The sequence below is a fragment of the Lineus longissimus genome, chromosome 10, assembly GCF_910592395.1.
Source record: "Lineus longissimus chromosome 10, tnLinLong1.2, whole genome shotgun sequence".
In the NCBI taxonomy this organism is placed as follows: Eukaryota; Metazoa; Nemertea; class Pilidiophora; order Heteronemertea; family Lineidae; genus Lineus; species Lineus longissimus.
The window spans coordinates 2,842,915-2,862,149 of NC_088317.1; the positions used below are offsets into that span (position 1 = coordinate 2,842,915).

A 19,235-nucleotide genomic window follows, 5' to 3' on the forward strand; every position below is an offset into this window, starting at 1 on the left:
AATCCATTGCTGGCCAACTTGGTCATATCATGACTTTTATCATTGGCCAACCACTGTACCCTTTATACATCCAAATCAAGGAACAAAGACAAATATTTCAAAATTGAAGATTTTATTGTAGTTTGTTGAATGGGACAAACTATAAATACTGGTTGTATTAAAAAGCCTTTCTCTAATTGTTACAATTTTGAAAACTAGAGCAAACTTTTCCTTACAACACTACGTTCTAACCTTTATTTCAAATTGGTCAGGGTGGTCACAGAGTTCCCTTTTGTAATTCATAATAATAATATACATGTACACATGGAACCATATCATAATGGTTCTAATAATCAATCAATCAATCAATCAATTAAATTACTGGAAAAAAGTAACCGAGAAATAATATAATGGTGTGCCTTAATCTTACCATTTGAGGAAAACAATTATCTTACCATTTGAGGAAAACAATTCATTTGTCTATCTCCTGATATCTCGAACAGTGACAGTACATCTGTACATTGAAGTTAATATGAAATGTTTTTTCCCATCTTGCCTCAAGTCCTTTCCACTTCCCTTGTCCCAAATATACCAAAAATTCAATTCTGCCATTGAATTCAATCACAAAGGCCTGGTTGTTCGAAACAAATTCCGTCACTCGCGTCAGTTGAGCCCTTGGACTTAACACCACTTGTTTTGAACAACCATGCCCAGGGCGGCAAGATTCAGGGCAGGATCAGCAGGAACTTGGGAACGACATGTAAGTCCGCTGTCGGGGGCAGATCCAGAATGAGAAAGCGGACCTTGACAATGAGGGGGTGCCCTGGAGGGAATTCCTAATATCAAAGGCAGATAAGGAGAAAGGTGCCACTCCCCAGATCCACCCTACCCCTGAGATCATTTACCCTAATCCAGCTTTCAATATACAAGTCAAGACCTTCCTTAGAAGAAACTATGTCTTTACTCAAACTCGGACCATGTCGGGCCATAAATTAGCTTGTAAAGGATACAGAGAGAAGCACATGTAGTTAGAGAATGGGTCAGTACTTTAAAGATGACCCCAAAACACTGTTTCCTTGAACTATGCAACCACCCTAACTAAAGCCCTTTTTGCAAACAAGTGATTTTTATCACTGCGTCATGCAACAATTATTACCAAATCGGTGCTGGTGATTACAGGTTGCTGCGATCACTGAGTCTTGGGTCCCTGTGATGACAACTGTGAACAAGATTTCTCTCACATGAAATTATGACTGCAGGTCACGGTGATAAAAATCGCCCATCTCATGGGTGCTTTAGATGCCATGTCCTCAATGTGCCAACAAAAATACATCTCTTCTGAAGGACAACATTACAGCGCACCACAAAATTATTCTTTCTTCACTCTGTAACAAGAGCTCTCTCGCACTTCAGTTATTTGCAATTTATAGGGATTTTATAATTTTTTTCATGGTTTTCTTCTCGCTAGTCTATATACAATTGGCGTGTAATAATCATGCATTATTTTCCGGATTATAAAAACAATACAGATTCATGGAATGACTGTAATGTATTTACAACAAATCATCTCATTATCATATAATATGCTAATATACATGGTGCAGGGGACTGGCACAAGCAATAGAGGGTGCAAGAGCAAACACTTAAATATGGAGTTGTTATTAATGCTACAAATTCTGTACTGAGGCTGCAACTGCAGGAAACCAGGAATACAAAATACAAATGAAGCAGATGAGACCTCAATCCAAATGCCTTTCTGAATCAGTAGGTCATGGGCATGGTGGGGATTCAAATCAATATACCAGTTACGGGCCACTAGAGCTTTGCTGGAATTGTTTGTCAGGGGCCAAAGGCAATCCTTTCAGTTTCTTTCACCCTCAACAAAACATTCCGTCAAGTCTATGGAGCCTGTTTAAACTGCTATACTAATTTGAATCACTTACGTAAAAGGACTCTTCATTGATTTGGCCTACACAACAACAATAAACGAAAAGACTTGTCAATGAAAATATGCTGGGTTGACGCGAGATATTGACACTATTGTTGGAAGGGTATAATTGATGATCTTATTCATTCTATTATCACCGACCAATACTTCATGGTATGAAGCGATGACATCACTCTTAGTTCACATAATATGTCACAATGTATAAAACAATCATGAACATTTTAATAATCCTACTGCACATCCAATTTTAAGTAGAAGTACATTAATGGTCAACCCTGGAATCACAATGACACCCTTCGGGACAGCTACACGCTGCCCTAATAGCGGAGTCCCGATGACAGAGTTTTAATTGAAAATATCCATTGGTGTCCTGAGTACAGAGACTTAGTCCTGTTCTTACTAAAGCATAAATGTAGCATTGCAGGCGGTAAAGGAATAACTTTAGGTTTGCCCTTCATCATAATCTGGTGCAAAATAAGTAATAATTTGTCCCTGTAACCCCTTGAAAACTTTCACACAACCTTTTACAAGCACTTGAGAAAACTTGTCACAGAGGGTGTATGAAAAATAATACAATTGCTATCTATTCCATATCCTGCTCGTGGCCATTTGCAAAGCATTATTAAGCAGCAACGAAAATTTGATGAGCAAAGCTAATGTGAAATGTTATTTTGAGTAAAAATCTTTCATACACCCTGCAGTAAAACGTCTATTTCATTTAAACTTTCCCTGAGAATCAAACTGCATCGAACAGAAAAACCTTCAATCATATTATATCAGCCAATTCAAGGTCACAATTCAAACAAATGTCACTGTGGACAACGTTTATATACAGGGTAAACCCACTTATATAGAGGTCATGCAGAACCTTCTGTGCCCTTGACCCCACTCACCTCGACACACTTTCACTACTGCCACTGTTGGCAAACGCGGATCAGTGGTGTAAATTTGACGTCCCAACTGGAATCATCTGCTGTGATGACGTCATCAGCATGCCCTCTATTGGTGAAACAGGGCCAGTCCACTTAAGGTTTTTGGCGGGGTATGTCAACCTGAGGAGATCTGACACATCTTACAGATTTGTTTTGGTTCACCCTGCTGGACAAAAGAACCTAAAGTGGAATCCTCTCAATCTGAAGTTTAGCCTGTGTATTTGTCCAAAGTGAATCCATAGAATGTGACCTCCCCACCCCGACGCGAGTTTGGGGGAACTTAAACACAGGGCAAACTACAACATTTACCGACCATATTGCTAAGGCTGGTGCCTCGATTAAAAATGCATTGTAGCCTATGGTGACCAAAGCAACAGTTTCCATAGCAACCAACCCACCACCATAGCAACTACACATACCACTCCTAGTATAACCTAGGAGACACTGTGAACTATCAAATAGTGGCCCGAAATATTTGAAAATCTCATTAAAATTCCAACCGAAAATCATGCAATGATTCTATATGGCAAATGTGGTTCTGAAAAAATTGGATTTTCAGAGCTATTTTTGAGGATTTATACGAGGCAATTATATGATAGTTCACCCATTGGTACAAATCAAGTACAGAATGCAACTGTTGAGTTAAAATTACAACAATAAAGATAGGTATTTGTTCAATGTGTTGAGTTTTCTTCATACCATCTACACTTTATACAAAAATATGTAAATGTAGCAATAATGAAGGTGGAAAAGGGTGATATTTGTGCACAAACAATTTACTCTGAATATTATGGATGGACAAAATGAGAAAAGTACGACTGGTATCACCGAGGAAATGCTCAAAATCAAACTGATGCAAATTGTGAAATATTCGAGACTGTCTTATTACTGCAAATGCACTATCAAACGGAAGTTCAAAAAGCGAGAAAATTTCAGCCTTAATTAATCAACCATTGAATTTGGCAGCAACGCCATGATCTAATCTGTTGCCATTTGAGACTGTGCAAATTTGAACAAAATCTGATGGTCATCACCCAACCACGAGCATCTCTATAAAGCAGACAGTTTCAAATCACCAAGCCGTAACAATTTATTTCATTTTTTTTCCCAATATGAAATGGCTGAACACACTACTGTACTCACTATCTAAGCTAAGAGATCATAATTAATGGAACTAATAATAGACTGGAAGAATCCATATCATCATAGGGGTGAAGGCAAGGTGAACTAACATGATGTGATAAACCATTTTGTCTCCATTCATTATGTCTTCGTGGCCGAGTTGCAAGGAAGAGAAAAATTAATCAGTTAGAGAGACCGCACTTGTGCATATTGAACATTTCCAACGAGGGCTGACCCAAATACTAGCTTGGCCAATTATGATCAACATCTCTAACCAAGACTTCACATTCTCCAACGGGGCAAAAATTCAAATATGGAAAACTGAGTGAAAACTATGGCTTGATGCGAGGTATTTACACAATGATTTGATTATTACGTAGGAAGTCTCCCCACAACACTGATCCATCATTACAAGAAATGTATTGCTGCAAGGTTTATCTTATCTCCGTGGTAACCTGCAGTAGCTGCCTACATTAAGATCAGTGCTGCCACCCTTTGCTGCTTCAATAAAACACAACCCGTCGTCATAACAACTCCTTAACTCTGGTGGACCCCGGACAACAGGAAACTATCAAAAATCTCAAATTACACGTACTCATAACTTCAGCCCCACAAGTACATAATCAACCCTTTTAAACTCAGGGTATCCGAGATCATATCCAAAGATGAAATTCCCAAAATGACCACAGCTCGTCTCCTTTACTTTGAAATGAATGCAACTGTTCTTAAACAATGCAATTACTATACTTGATGATCTCTAAAAAGGTTCAAAATTGGTCAAAAGTCCTGCAGTTTCCGTTTTAACGTCCCTAACTGTGTTTTACGACCTACTCCACTGGACTGGACCGCTCTGATTCATCATCGTCGGAAAATCCCAATTCCGATGGCGTATCGGTCGCACCTCTAGATGGCGCTATATCCGAGAACGATCCGATGCTTGACTGCCGTGAGAGAGCATTCTGCGTTGCCATGGCAACCTCAGCGTCTGTGCTATCCGAGGCTAGGCTGAGAGGGAGGGCGAGAGGTTCCAATCTTAGGTTCCTGAAGAAAAGTGAAAAATCTAAATGAAACAGATATTTCACAGGTTCTCCTACATGTCTAAAATCTTCTCACTTACTCATCCAGCGATAACAAGAAATCTTATATCACTTTTAAATTTTCGTTCATCATGCCCAGGATGGAGTCTTACCTGGCCGATGACGCAGCTGCCTCCACCCGACGCAAACCACTGGGACCCGGCATCACTGACGACGCGGAAGAAGTCCCTTTACCAAGATCTGAAGAAGAACATCATTACAATGAATGGCCAAAGATTGTTCAAGATTATATTGTTATTCAAAGCACAATAAGAAATAAGAAATTTGAACCTATATCTATTTTTGGCCGACTGATGCAAGACCAGTCAACTATCCAGGTGAGTTCTGCCTGAAGTTACAGACGCTTTTATCAAACAAACATGGGGAAACTAGCCTGGTAGGTAACCAGCCTAGGACTTGGAAAGAAAATGCTAAAATAAAACCTGACCAGAGATGGGAGTGCACCACCCACACTTCATGCGAGCAACCGATTCTATTTTCTTCATCCAGTTGGCAGCACAATGCAAAGTTTGGATCAAGGAATCAAGGCATCAAAGATGTTCTCCTTACCTAAAACATATGGTTCCAAAGCCTTGGGCACAAGTTTGGTGGCCTTCTTAAGTTGCTCCATACTGGCTTGCCCCTTCTCCAAGCCATATGCCATACCCATCCTCTTCAACACCTCAATGTCATCGTGAATTTCAAACGTGTTGTCAAAATTAAACAGATATTCATATCTGGAAGGAAATAGAACATAGTTGTCAAGATAGAAAAGGGGGTCCAGAATATCTTTATGCAAAATAATGCTACAAATACAACAAATTTTACATAAAAACAAGTGAGAGGGCTTTTCGAAGTCATAATGATGATAATGCTCAGAAGACTTTAAAAGGGTTCAAGTACCGTACACTGAACTTTGAATACTTACTTATCATTGGAGATGCTACAGTCTATAACCGTCTTTTTACTAGTGTTCACGATGATATACGGGAGATGAATGGCAGAGTTGGCAGCCGGCGCACCCTGGCTGCGCTGCAGATCACGGTTACGCTGAACCAAATTCTTGAACGCAATTTGCTGGAAAGCAGAAGAGTTCAATACAGCTAACTATGTGCAGGTCAGTTTTCATAAACTAGCAAATGCATTTCGCTTTGTTTTGGCTGCCTAAAACAAAATTGAAAGGAAGCTGAGAGCAACCAGATCAGGGGTCAACACCAGGGCCACTACTCACCTGTAATATTAACTCCTGCAGTTGTTGCGTCTTGTAGTTTATTCTGTCTAAAAGCCTCTGTTTATCTACCTGCAAACACAACACAACAATCAGTTGATTAGCAAATAAATTGAATTTGCAAAGTAATCATCGTGAAACTCTTTTATTACCTAGTGAGATTGGAAAACCAAACTACACACTCTGCCTCAAAGGAACTGCTCATCATGTTTTCCATCAATTTTCAAAATAGGGAAATCACGATCTGTTCTTGGGCATGGGTAGCTTCCGTGCACACACACTATAACGCATTCTGACTGGTGAGCTCTCTTTTTCATAAGACACCGATTCTGCATTGAGCATACAAAACCTGGTGAATAACTTACCTCTAGGTTTTGACATTCCTGAGCTGAATTAGTTGGCAGTCCAATCCACTTGATCTCCTTTTTCTCCTTCGATATAATGTTCATCGCCATCAACACATTCAGAGCATCATAGACACGTCGCCGAATATTCTTCTGGTCGTAAGCCTGCAAAATTTGATTAGGACAATTTGGTAAAGAAAATGTGATACACTATTTCCGCTCACGTTCAGGAGCATTTCCAAATCAACAAGCTGCACAACGTAAACCAAATTTGTTACCAATATATTTTTCAAAATTCACGCTATATATGGCGACAGTTATCTGGAATCCCTACAAGTGGGGGGGGGGGGGGGGTATATTATTTACAAGGCAAGAACAGATTCCACCCAGTTCCTTGCAATGGACTCCCTTTTTCAGCCCTAGATGTGGCCAGGTCATAATCATGACCACATCACAATGTATTTTACACTGACTACAGATTAGAATTGCAAATACTAGCTGAACCCATATCTTGTCAAGCCGACAGTTTGAACACTGTCTGTTGCAGGAAACAATAGAATGCATAAAAGGGGGTGGTTATAATAGCAATACCCTGGTAAGCTCCAGGGCAAAATAATAGAATAAATTGCTCAGAGAAAGGGTAGAGGTTGCCAGTGTGTATAAAACAATATTGATACTGGAATTTGATGAAAATGAACACGGGATTGTTTTTCAGATTAAGAAATTATTGAAATATTGCATTACCAGGTACATGCTTGTTAAGTGTTGGAGTCATTTGTATGATTTCTTGATACAAAGTATATTTCAAAGAGTTTTGGAGTCCACTTACAGCCACAGACAATTTCAGACTGACAAAGCTATGTAGAAGTTCATCAGAAACCTGATAACGATTTTCAGAAGAATGACAAATTCAGGAATTCGTCATGACTTTTGACCGAAAACTTCCCTGTTGGTGGTAAACTTCTTTCAGTAAGGAGAAAATGATATTCTGACACTCAAGACATTTGTTATTTTGCCATACACGACAGATCTGATCTAATTGATAATCCATGTTCTCACTCAACGCACGCAGAGGCTGCAAGAGGGATTACAAATGTCACATGTTAAAATAGCACTCACAAATAGGTTCAGAATGGGGAAGTTTTCAATGAAGTTTTTTCAATTCTTGGTGCAGAAGAATTTAACCCTTTATAACTTGCCAGGTAAGAGCGGGTGCCTCTATGCTGGTCCATAGAGGTACCCAGTTTTCGAAACCACCATTCAAAGTAGCCAGTTTTTTTGTTTGTAAGCCTTTAGCGAATATACTTCATGTACTTGTAGTTGGACGAGCCAAATTTCAGGGAAAGTGAGCTCCCTACCAACCCCTGAGGTCATGAATTGTAGCAGTAAGCTTCTCTTCACAAGCACTCTTCTACAACCTTCCGTTATTGAATCAGAATCGTGATAGAAACCAAAACCCACCTGATCAGTTGGCGACATATTCCGTGGATCGCTAAACTCAGCTACCAATTCATCAGCCACCTCATTGTAGGATGTCACTCCTTTCCGCTGGACTTTCTCGCACACTTTCATTGAGAAGTGCCGTAGGCCCTTACCACCCTTCTCCCCTTTTTTACTGCGTTTACTGGAATGAGGAAAGGTTTAAAAATAGAATTAAGCAATGAGGCGAGGGGGGGGTTAACGAAAACCATGCAGAAATATTTGATGTGCCTTCTCAGTGTTTGTAAAGAAGAACCTCCACTACAACAGCAATCTTTTGTTGAGAGGTTGTTTTGACTGTAAAAGAAGTTTTGGCATTTTTTCAACACCTCTGCAAACAGAAACTAACTTGTTTACTCTTTGGGAGTTTGTCTGGAAGCACACACTGCACTCGACAAAGTGTGTCGATCAAATTTAGGTCACTAACAGGATAGTGTGTCCTACCGCAGGCTACCGTATTTTCAGAGCCCCCAAGCAAAGCACAGTTACACATTGTGAAACTCACTGGACCCATCATTGACCACCAAGATTTATAAATCTCATCAAATCTAAAGAGTAATGATCACAATTCTTCTACAAGGTTCGCAACTTAAAAATCAGTCGTTTAATATTCAAAGAGCAATCTTTCAAAGTGAAAGCCCCGAGATTAAACAAGTCAAGAAGAGATATAAAGTATGTAGCCCACTCGAGATCAAAGTCATCCATTTGAAGAATTTAGCGATGGTCTTATCTGATCAAAATCGAATCAATTCATGAGTTCACATGCAAAACCCTCACTGACTGGGCTGTGTTCAAGGGAAGGAAAAGAAAGTGTGACTGGTTTGGGTCAGTCTGCCGCCCCTGTCAGTTTCATCTTTGTGCTCGATAAACTATATCAGACTGACCCAGGTGGCACTGTAACAGATCTGATCATAATACACTTGTGGAAGAAAAGTATTTCGGTAGCCATTAACTAGGTAGCTCAAACATAATGTGACACAAAACCAGGCCACTCTATTGATCTGATTAGAAGAGCTGGTGAATTCACATGGGCCAATTGACACTGGCTTTGTTGCTTTCAGCTCAATTCAAAAGGCCATGCAGGTAGAATAGGGTGGATTTCATTGCACACAAAGAGATGACACTGGCAAAGGATGTCAATTTCACACAATGTTACCATGAATTGCTTTCTAATTTTAATGCTTCAGGTTGATTTTCGAAAAAATGCATTTCCTTAGCTTGGACTCTTTGAGCGCAGAAGATTTTTAGTGAAAGGTTAAAAAATAACACGCCTTATTTATTTCCCTCTAGTTCCTGTGACACCGTGAACCCTGTATAACACCGGCCTAAAGGTATAATTCCGGCCTAAAAGGTACAACTCCGGCCTAAAAGGTACATGTAATGGGAAGGGTGAGAGCAGTTCACAAGCCCATTTTAAACACATTTAGCCAATTCTCACAACCAGAGGACTATTTGCATACAAATCTCGCTGAATTCCAAAATCAATTGAATGCACAGCACCGGTAGTGCACAAACAGGTTAATACAGCCATTCAATTATTCCCGCTATCTCCGCACATAGTCGCATGAAAAATCTATCAGGTTCTATTATTCCCAGGGTTGACATTAACCCATTCTCGTCATCGCATAATGTGCAGTGAACATAAATTATCTTGTAAAAATATCGCATATTTTTTTGTAAGTTGACCAAATTCAATAAATTGTCTTTTTTTGTGACATAATTCATGTGGAGTACAGGATGAGTTTAACTCTTAATGTTTAAAATGTTGGTGCCAACTTACCTATCTAGGAAGTCCGCTTCTAAAAAGTCTCCTGGTCGTTTTTTCATCCCGGCAACCTGCCACTGTTGTGGAGATTCTACCTTGATCGTATTGATGACCTGACGCGGTGTCTGTGGACTGGCAGTGACGAATGTGGGCGCATGACCACCACGACCAGGAGTACCAAGGATCTGGAAGAAAAAACGATGAGAAAATTTATCTTATAGCCAATTTACTCGTAGCAGTAAGGATGATTTTTCACGGTACGAAAGGCCACATTTGCTGGCTCACATGTCTAATGACGTTGAAGGAGCTGTACTGTCGACTCAAAAGTATCAGCCGAGAAATTTTCGAGAATTGTAAAACTGAAGAGGAACGAAAATTCGGCTGTTGACAGTGCTTTCGAATTGGTGTTATGGGACATTTTTTTGCCTGAAACAACACTTTTCAAGTTAAAAACTTACCACGGGTGATGAATTTACTGATTTTGGTAGAATGTGAGGCCCATCCACTTTGTATGGAGACATCTTCGCAGGGGACTGCATCGGTACCGCAATGATAGGGATTTTTGCTAAAATTATCAAAAGAGAGAAGGTTTAAACTTCTGCTGTACACAGTATTGTTGGCGAGACAGGTTATGCCAGCCTAACAGTCAATAGTATCCTACCTAAGTGTTATCATTCTACAGGATATCGGCAGAAATCTGGCAGTCATTTGAAAAAAAGCGTCAAGGCCACAACTGGAAAGAGTTCAATGTAAAGAGGCCTGCCAGCTCTGATTGATTCTTTTACTCGAATGTGAAACCAAAACCTTGCATTTGCACAAGACTGGTGAAGTGCACCCAGGACATAATATCTTGTAATTGTTTGTTGTAGTGCTGTCTTGCCAATAACCCCATCTTCCGAATGAGGCTACTGCCAATTGGGTTTTGTTTCAGGAAGTTCAACATCCAACATGTCCTATGCACATATGTATGTACATGTTTCTGTATGTTTCAGTACATGGCAATTAACCAACAGCTGAGGAACGCATTATCTTGACCAATCAAGGGTTAACATTCATGATTTGATCAGTTCATTTCATCTTGGTAATCAGCACATCAGACACTACAGTAGAACAACTATAAAGGACACAATTGAGACTGACAAGTTTAGTCCTGAATAGATAGAGATGTGTCCTGATTAGAGAGGTCAAATTGAATGGAAACAATCAATTTGGGACCAAAACTAGTGTCCTTAATACTAATAGAGAGGTTGTTCTTAATGGAGAGTCCCCGCTAAGGGAGTTTCCACTGTACAACTACAAGAATTTTAAACCTTCGTAAGCATTAAGATGGAGCGCATGAATGCGTCCTCCCTGTTCTGGTGAACAACATCACAATATCAACATCCTCGAAGACACAATCCAGTTTCTCACGGCATCCAGCGGTGACGTCAAACCATGATATGCAGCAGTGTCAGTGACTGTGTGTGGGTACATGAATGTATCAAATGTCATAAAACAGCATTACCAAGTTTATTTTCATCTCCAGTCATAAAGTGTATCAGCCCACACAAACACCTACATACTGACATAGCAGTTCTATTCTATCATGCCCACACCACGACTTAACAGGGACCATCCATATTGAATAAAACCTTTCTCATTCCCCATGGTGCACTGAAGATGACCACAGACTGTGGTCAGTTTCTTCATCTAATACGACTGCCATCGTAAAGCATGTCCAAAGTAATGTCCGCTGGACCATGCTTGTTCTTGCAGGAAGGGCCATTAACTGATTGGAGAAGCTGGGCAAAGGAACCCAAAGCAACCATCTATCTCCCTGTGTCTGCATCTGAGGGAAATGCAACCACAGGCATGACAGGTCAAGGAAATCATACTAGCATGACCGGTAGACCGGTAGACCTGAGTCTGACAATAAGAACAGAATGTACTTCAACAGCTGCTGTTGACCTTGCGTTGGACTTGCATGAATGTTTAGAGATCTGAGGAGGACTTGTGCCAAGCTAGCACAAGTAAACTTTTGCAGTCCATGTCCGGAGAGAGGAGAACTTTTTTGGTTACTTTTGCCAGAGATGTTGTTGCCAGACTTCTCACATGAACTTCATCGCGTTGTAATTACCACCATTTGCCTCTGAAGAACTAATCCAACATTCTGAAGAACTAATCCAACATTCTCAAATGGAATTGTCTTTTCAATAAACTAGACTACCTCAGTATGATGGTATAGACCAATCATTGGAAACTGACAACTCTGACAACACCACTTCATGGAAGTCGAGACGGAGCATGCCAAATAATGACACAAGGGTTAAGCTCATTTTCGTTGAGTTACAAGATCCACTCTCATGATGAGAGAATAAAGTCATTGGGGTCCAATTACCCTTAAACCAGTATGCAAATCATCCATTTACCATCATCTTGAATCAATAGAAGAAGATAATTGGACATATTTCTTGTTAAGCTTTATTGATCAAGGACGTTCACAGCAGGGCGACACATTATGCCTCAAACATGCCAACCAGTCGGCTAGAGGACCAATCTCATATCCCAACTTCAACATGATTATATCCAATCGTATTCCGTGCCAGGAGGTAATTTAACTATTGCAACTTGAGTTATTGACTCTCTTGTCTTCAACTCGATTACCTCGGATATTACAGGATCTTTTTTCAGTTGTGTACGCATCCTAGCAGATGACGTCTTATTTCTAATTCAGATTTTTTCTCTTATGCTTACACTGCAATAGCAAGTTTGGCTGACATGCTTAAGTCTGCTCATGATTCTCCTCGACAACATATCATTATACATACCACAACTATCAACGGCACCGAACATGATGGGAAGTCACCCAAGGCGAGACAATGGAGACAAGTTAGCTGGTTTAATTAGTTCTCAAGTAGGATCTAGATCAATTTTGCAACGGGACTTGACTAAACCACATCAATTTCAAGCACATTTCTAATTGCGGCCAGAGTTTCAAACCAGCAGGTCTGGCACCATACATCTTCATACCCAGGTGAATACAGTTCTTTCCCAACAGATAACGCTATAAAGCTATGGCAAAGTTGCAATTTCACAAAAACACCACAAACAATTCCAGGCCGACACCATATTCTTTTACCAGTGCCACTTTGATGCAGCTATCGAATTCGGCGATGAACCTAAGCTTTCATGCCCACACTTCATCTCATAGTTCTCCTAACACCAAATTACAAGTACCAAACATCACATCGAAATCCAGGGACCAGCATGGCCCAAAGTAACTGTTTCTCCCAATAAGTCTACTTATCTCTGCAAAAAATCCGATGGGAAACATCCTCGCAAGTTATCCGACATACCCAGGCGAAACATTGATTCCTTCTGTTAGTAATTGTTATACATTGTTATGCCTCAGATATTACACTGAAGAGTTTATTTTTCCGAGCTATTTTTCCACATTTTCTGTGGTTCATTATGACTTACAGCACTTAACAGAAGACTTGAAGATAACAACGCTGGGAAGCTGAGAGTGAAAATGCGTTCTGAAATTGCTCTCGAGGCTAGACCACTCGTTGGAGATAGTGTCTGCAGAATCTTTTATATAAAACCCTTTTCATGATGTTTTTGAAGCAGAGTTCTCCACAGGGTTTTCTCAGGGTAGGTTTGTACCCTTGATATTCAAAAAGTTTTGCCAGTGTGCAATACAAGGTAGGATCGCCCTTTGGCTTTAGAAACCCTTTACAAAATCTGGAGCAAGGTAGGATGGCTGCATCCAAGGTTGGTGGTAAGCTGCCAAGTTAGGTGGGACGCCCTGACAAATGGCCTTGTGGAGAACACTCTGAATTATATGTGTGCATTCCCTATACAAACATAGTGTGGAATATGACTATGGAATACAGCAATCCAGGTCCATTCAAATTATTCAACATATTCAAGTTTGATTCAACCACTGACAATCTGCTAATGAATGTATAGGCAAATAAATGACAGCCCTTACATATCTGATTATTCCAAGGCTGGTTCAGTATGAACCGACTGCTGAAAACACTAATAAAATTGTTCCTATAGTTTCAAGATGATGAATTTATCATGATTTATTTCTTGAAAATATTGATTTACAGCCCTCTGATCCAAAGTATTGTCTTGGACTGAATTATTTTCACTCTTACCTCCTTTTGTCTGAATTATCCGTTGGTTCCGTAAATTAGTTAAATCGCCGTTCGAGTTCAAAATTCCCGCCTGCAATGACACAAAGTGAGAAAATATGCAATTACTGATAATGTGAATCAATTTGTATTCTGTAAATGTTGTGAATTTCTCATCTGATCTTGAACACTTCAACTGTATGAAATTTTACACGATGTTAGAGGGGGAGTCCGGGCAGTAGCAAAACATGCAAAATCAGGAGCGCCATTTTAATTAAGGTAGCTGATTGCTCCAAATTACTCGCATCCTCAGCTTAAACGGCCTTGCCCATCTTGCACCATGGTACCTGTAGCACGTGTGTTATCAGTTTGATGGTGTTGATGAAACAACAGTGGCATATTGATGGGCGATGCAGGATCTTGTAAGACGTTATCTGTTCTTTTCTAAGATAATTGACGATCTGTTACAAGCTTGATCCAAACTGATTGGGTTAGCAAAGAGAATCACTCATTATCTATCATGCCACCTATGGCTTCAAAAAGAAAGAAGCCTTGATCTTCATCTAGCTAGATCTCTGCCTTTTGGGTGAAGTCATACGAGTGCAAATGCCCTGAATGAAACAGCAAAGCGGTCATATCGAAAACCTTACTACTTTATTTCCTAGTGTGGCTGAAGATCGACAAGCGAATCTAGGCATGGAAAGACTAGAGGTACATGTAGGAAGATGAGTCAGAAAGTATAGGATTGATCTTGTTTCAAGCACAGGATCCATCCAGGGTCCGTAACTCAGGTGATGCAGCTCAGCAACCAGACCAGAGAATGGAAAAGATAGATTGTGGCTATTTCAATGGGGGGGGGGGGGTACATCTGGGCTGCTGCAGCCAGGAGCATGGCTCAGCCCACACGCACAACCACACAACAACCCCTGGACAATGGCTTATCGTACATGTAAATATTTGATGACGCAGACAGAGTCGGGGAAACATTTGACTGAACGTGACCCTAGGGGTGTAGACATGACCTATCATGTATCCTAATCTTCAGAGACAATGTAGATTATGGGATAAAATTCCACCAAATTTCAGGGCAGCATCAAATACTGATGCTGAATTGGTGTGCTTCAGCTGCACACCTTGGCTTCAGTGTAACTTCAACAAATAGTCACCTGAGTTAAGGAATTTCACAGGGTCTACAGAACATTCTCTGGATGATTTGGTCACTCTTTTGTTGGGACTGGGATAAAACAAGCTGTGGAAAACACTCATTTTCTCACAGTCATAATAAAGCAGGTGTGGAAACTGAACAATTATTAATCAGGACTCTTTGCCGAACAAGGGTTCAATTTTTCAGGAGGACAGAGGAAGCACTCTCGAGCAGCTACGTGTATTAAGCGTACAATCCCACAATAGAGTGACCAGGATTGCATGAACGATTTTTGTAGACTGAAACTGATGTTTTGGAGCTTTGAAACGATAACGTCATTCAAGTTTGAGCCGGCAAGTGCTGAGCACACACATTCGTTTCCAGACTAGTTCACCTTGAGATGGCTAACTAAATCCGAGCAATTATGAATGATCAACACTAGGGAGATTGGGTCTGGGTCTAGGTGTGCACATGGAACCCGAGATGGCAGTGGGGGGGAAACCAAGACCCCGGATATCGAGAGCAAACTGAGCCGTGGAACTGGAGCCTATCTCACTGATGTTAAGTGTGCCCTCTCAATGTGAAAGTCTATACAGCCAAATGATAGGGCTTACCGGCTGTATAGAAGTCAGAAAGAGTCTGTGTATCATGCAACAGAGAACCACTTGCAATCACAGCACAGGTATTTTTTCAAAACTACACAACTGAAGATGCATAATGAGGACATTCACCCGAACCTGGTTTGGGTACCAAAGTTCCACTCCCCCACTCGAAGACCACATGGTTGGCAAAGGCAGCTGCCACCTCATGTTTGAAGGTCAAACATTCACATGCCGCTGCATTGTGTGAAGAATTTTGAAATCCTTCACAGTGATGCTATTTATAGAATCTTTTGTCAAATTTGGATGGTGAACTTTGGAGGTGGCGAGAGGACAACATCTCGTTAATAGACATCAGGGTTTTCCAATGTGACACTGTTCAGGTACAGCAACCATTTCCATTTCTGCAGCTGGACAACACAGCAACATGTGACGATCTACCGTCCATACACACGACACCGCTGACTCAGAAAACACCTTCACAGAGTTGGCTTATGAGAATCTGCTCGATGTATATGGAGCTGGAGACCAGACTTTACCCCACCTGCTTTGAACTCCCACAGGGAACCCCTGCTGTGAACATGATGGCTTGTAATGTAAATAACGTAAATTGCATACTTTGGTGGGGGGGAATACACACTTACCGGAATAGGAACTTCTGCCTGGCCCTCTCTTCCAATCAAATACATAGAAGGCATGTTGCCTTGCTAAAAAATACTACCAGCAGTCTTGCAACCCACAATTTCGAAGCCTTAGTATGTGTAATTTACTCGAGTTTAGTAGTATGCAATTATAATCAATGGCTCCAACGAAATCCACTGAATCGCTGAAAATGTGCACCAATCAAAAACGTCTACACGATCCAATAATCTGGTCTCCACCTAACAGCCTCTCAATATAATGATTGAATTTAAAATACAACAGTCTAGGGCTTGACCTGGATAGCAACTCATCATGTGTCACTCTGCATCAGAGTTATTCAACTCAATCCAAGCTGACAATGCAAACTGTCAGATCAATTGAGAAAATGAACAAAACAATGACACAAGTCAACAACATTCAATTAGGTCTAATTGTCCATCGAAGTTGTAGCCTAATTAAAAGGGATGCTGTGATAATTGGTTACATGTTGTTACCGAGAATATGCAACTTGCAAGGGTTTCTGCTCTGTTTGCGAACTATGAGAAGCACAAGTTACAAAACCCGATATAGTCTTGTGCGTATAGCCACAATACTGCAACCCACAATACTGCAACCGACCTAATCTTAAAATCCTCACACTCTTCAGATAAGTCTTTGGCTAAGGTCACCCAAGGGTCGGTTTCTTTTTATAAGCTGGTAAGAACTAAATCAATAGTTACCCAGTATTACAACTGAAATGTTTCATTTCTTATGGCAGGACCCTGTAACACCAATTCATTTGAACTTCTGGCACTAGCTAACTCAAACTGTATCAATAATAAGCTGTAGGCCGACTAACAGTGTTTATTGACTGCAGGCTAAAAGGCTACTGAAAATGTACGGATGATGCTGGAAGCCAAAATCAATCTGTATACATTCATACAATGGACTAGCTTTTCTCCTGGAGTACAGATTGGTGAGGCTGCATGGAGCTGACTGATTCCCAAGAATCACACAGGCATTGAATCAACACCGAAGGACAGTTGCTCCTTAACATGGGTCTGAAAGAAAAGGTACTTCTCACAGAGGATCAGTTCAGAATTCCGGCTTGTTTGTTGCAGTTCCTACAAGAACAAGTACAGGTACGACAATTGGTGAACTGAAACATGAAATGGACTAGTTCTCACCTCTTTTGCAATAGGTTCCAGACCAGATTCTTGGTAATACTTCAGTATTCCATCGGCCGTTAGTGTGGCATTTACCAGAGTTTTGGTCGGTGCCAGTGTCGCTTTAACAGGGCTACCATTCCCTGAAATTAACAATGGAACAATCTGTTATAATCTTCAGCACCAATCACCCTCCTATTTAACAGACAGTGATTTTGGTCAGCAGCACAGTAGTCACATCCATTCAATTTGACCCGTCTGTTAAGTGTTGATGTTATCAGCACTCTTTTTCCAATTCACTTTACCCATAGTGTTTCAGCTTGCCAGATAGAAATCTGAAGAAAAGGCAGAGCGGAAGAGAGTACAGCCTAAAAAAGGCACAGTGCAGCAGAGCCATGGTTTTATTTTTTTACTTGGCAGGTATGCGAGAGCCGACATAACATGGAATGGATGAAACTCCATCCACCAGACCACAAGAGTCGTTTCGTTTATCTGGAAAGAGTACTGTGCATTAATTTTTGGTAACACTAACAGCTCTCAGACTTCCTTTGTCTGGACTTTGAGATAGAAAATGATATGATAAGTCTGTGCTGCTGTGAAGCACAGGATATCAATACAGGTGGCAGCACAGAGTACTCGAAGAAGGTGATCACCCCTAATCAATAAAATGGACTGGTCAAACCCCAACAATAATAATGATGCAAAAATAATTTCACATGGAATGCAGTCACAGAATTGTTTCAGCATGAAGATGGAGATATATATTTTCAGTTTACAAAATAAGAATCATGAAGACGGTACTATTTTCATGAAAATGCACTAAGCAGCAATTAAAATGGACCGACCTAAAAGGGGTGACAGGTAGAAAAGGGATACACATAAAATAAAGAACAATGAAAACAATCGTACCATCCTCTACCCATAAACTGGACAGTGTTGTGTGTGAAGTAGCCATGATCAGTCTTTTCCTTCAAAGTGCGCCCTATCTCATGAACACAAGATTCAACAGACAAGCGTGGCAAACACAAAAATTCAATCCTGCGATTTCTCAAGTTTAAAATCCACTACAAAATGGCGTCTTTTCGTTCACCATTCTCGAGTTTTGGTCCAGAAAATGTCGTATAATTATCGCCTGGTGCGGTCAACAGTAGTAAAATTCCGTCTACATGTTCCTCAGATATTCTGTTATATCCCTAGTCTCGCAGAAATATCAAAGATGCCACCGATTTCGATAATTATTCGTTTCTTTTAGCATAAACTAGGGAAAACGAGGTTGGCGGTGACATTAAAATTCCATCCCCTGATTGGCTATTTGCGATCCACGTGGTCTGAGCAACGCATGTGCACTATAGTCTTTCGTGGTTTCATAATTGATTTGTAGGTGTCACCCCAATCGTTTTAGCAGACAGCTTTTTAAGAAAGGCGATAAAAAGTAATCATGTATTGCTTAAATCGCATTCTCTTTTGTAGAAATTATTGAGATACCAGCAGAAAGACCGCTTTGTTATTTTGAAAGTGTAAAATTGTGAATAAAAACTCAAATTTGATTATTTTTTGCAACTTTGGTCAAGAAAAGACTGACCGACTGCTGCTGCCATCTGCCACCAATGAAGGAACTGAATGTACCGGACCCCTGACAGTTTCGCCCCAATCGTTTTGGGGACGAAGCATAAGTCTATTGTACCACTAGCGGCAAACCAGTCTGTGGAAC

The 19,235-nt window shown here is 40.5% G+C and overlaps 1 protein-coding gene across 1 annotated transcript; it reads right to left on the reverse strand.

Moving 5' to 3' along the window:
- Positions 1-95: 95 nt before the first annotated feature.
- On the reverse strand, positions 96-18,813 carry LOC135494411 (transcription factor Dp-1-like). The gene is made up of 12 exons (XM_064782347.1): positions 18,434-18,813; positions 17,546-17,667; positions 14,019-14,088; positions 10,332-10,438; positions 9,889-10,058; positions 8,091-8,253; positions 6,651-6,794; positions 6,289-6,357; positions 5,986-6,134; positions 5,628-5,794; positions 5,171-5,258; positions 96-5,022 (listed from the first exon to the last, which is right to left on the reverse strand). Exons 1-12 carry the CDS (start codon positions 18,477-18,479, stop codon positions 4,809-4,811), a joined length of 1,509 nt encoding a protein of 502 aa, XP_064638417.1. The 5' UTR covers positions 18,480-18,813; the 3' UTR covers positions 96-4,808.
- Positions 18,814-19,235: the final 422 nt, after the last annotated feature.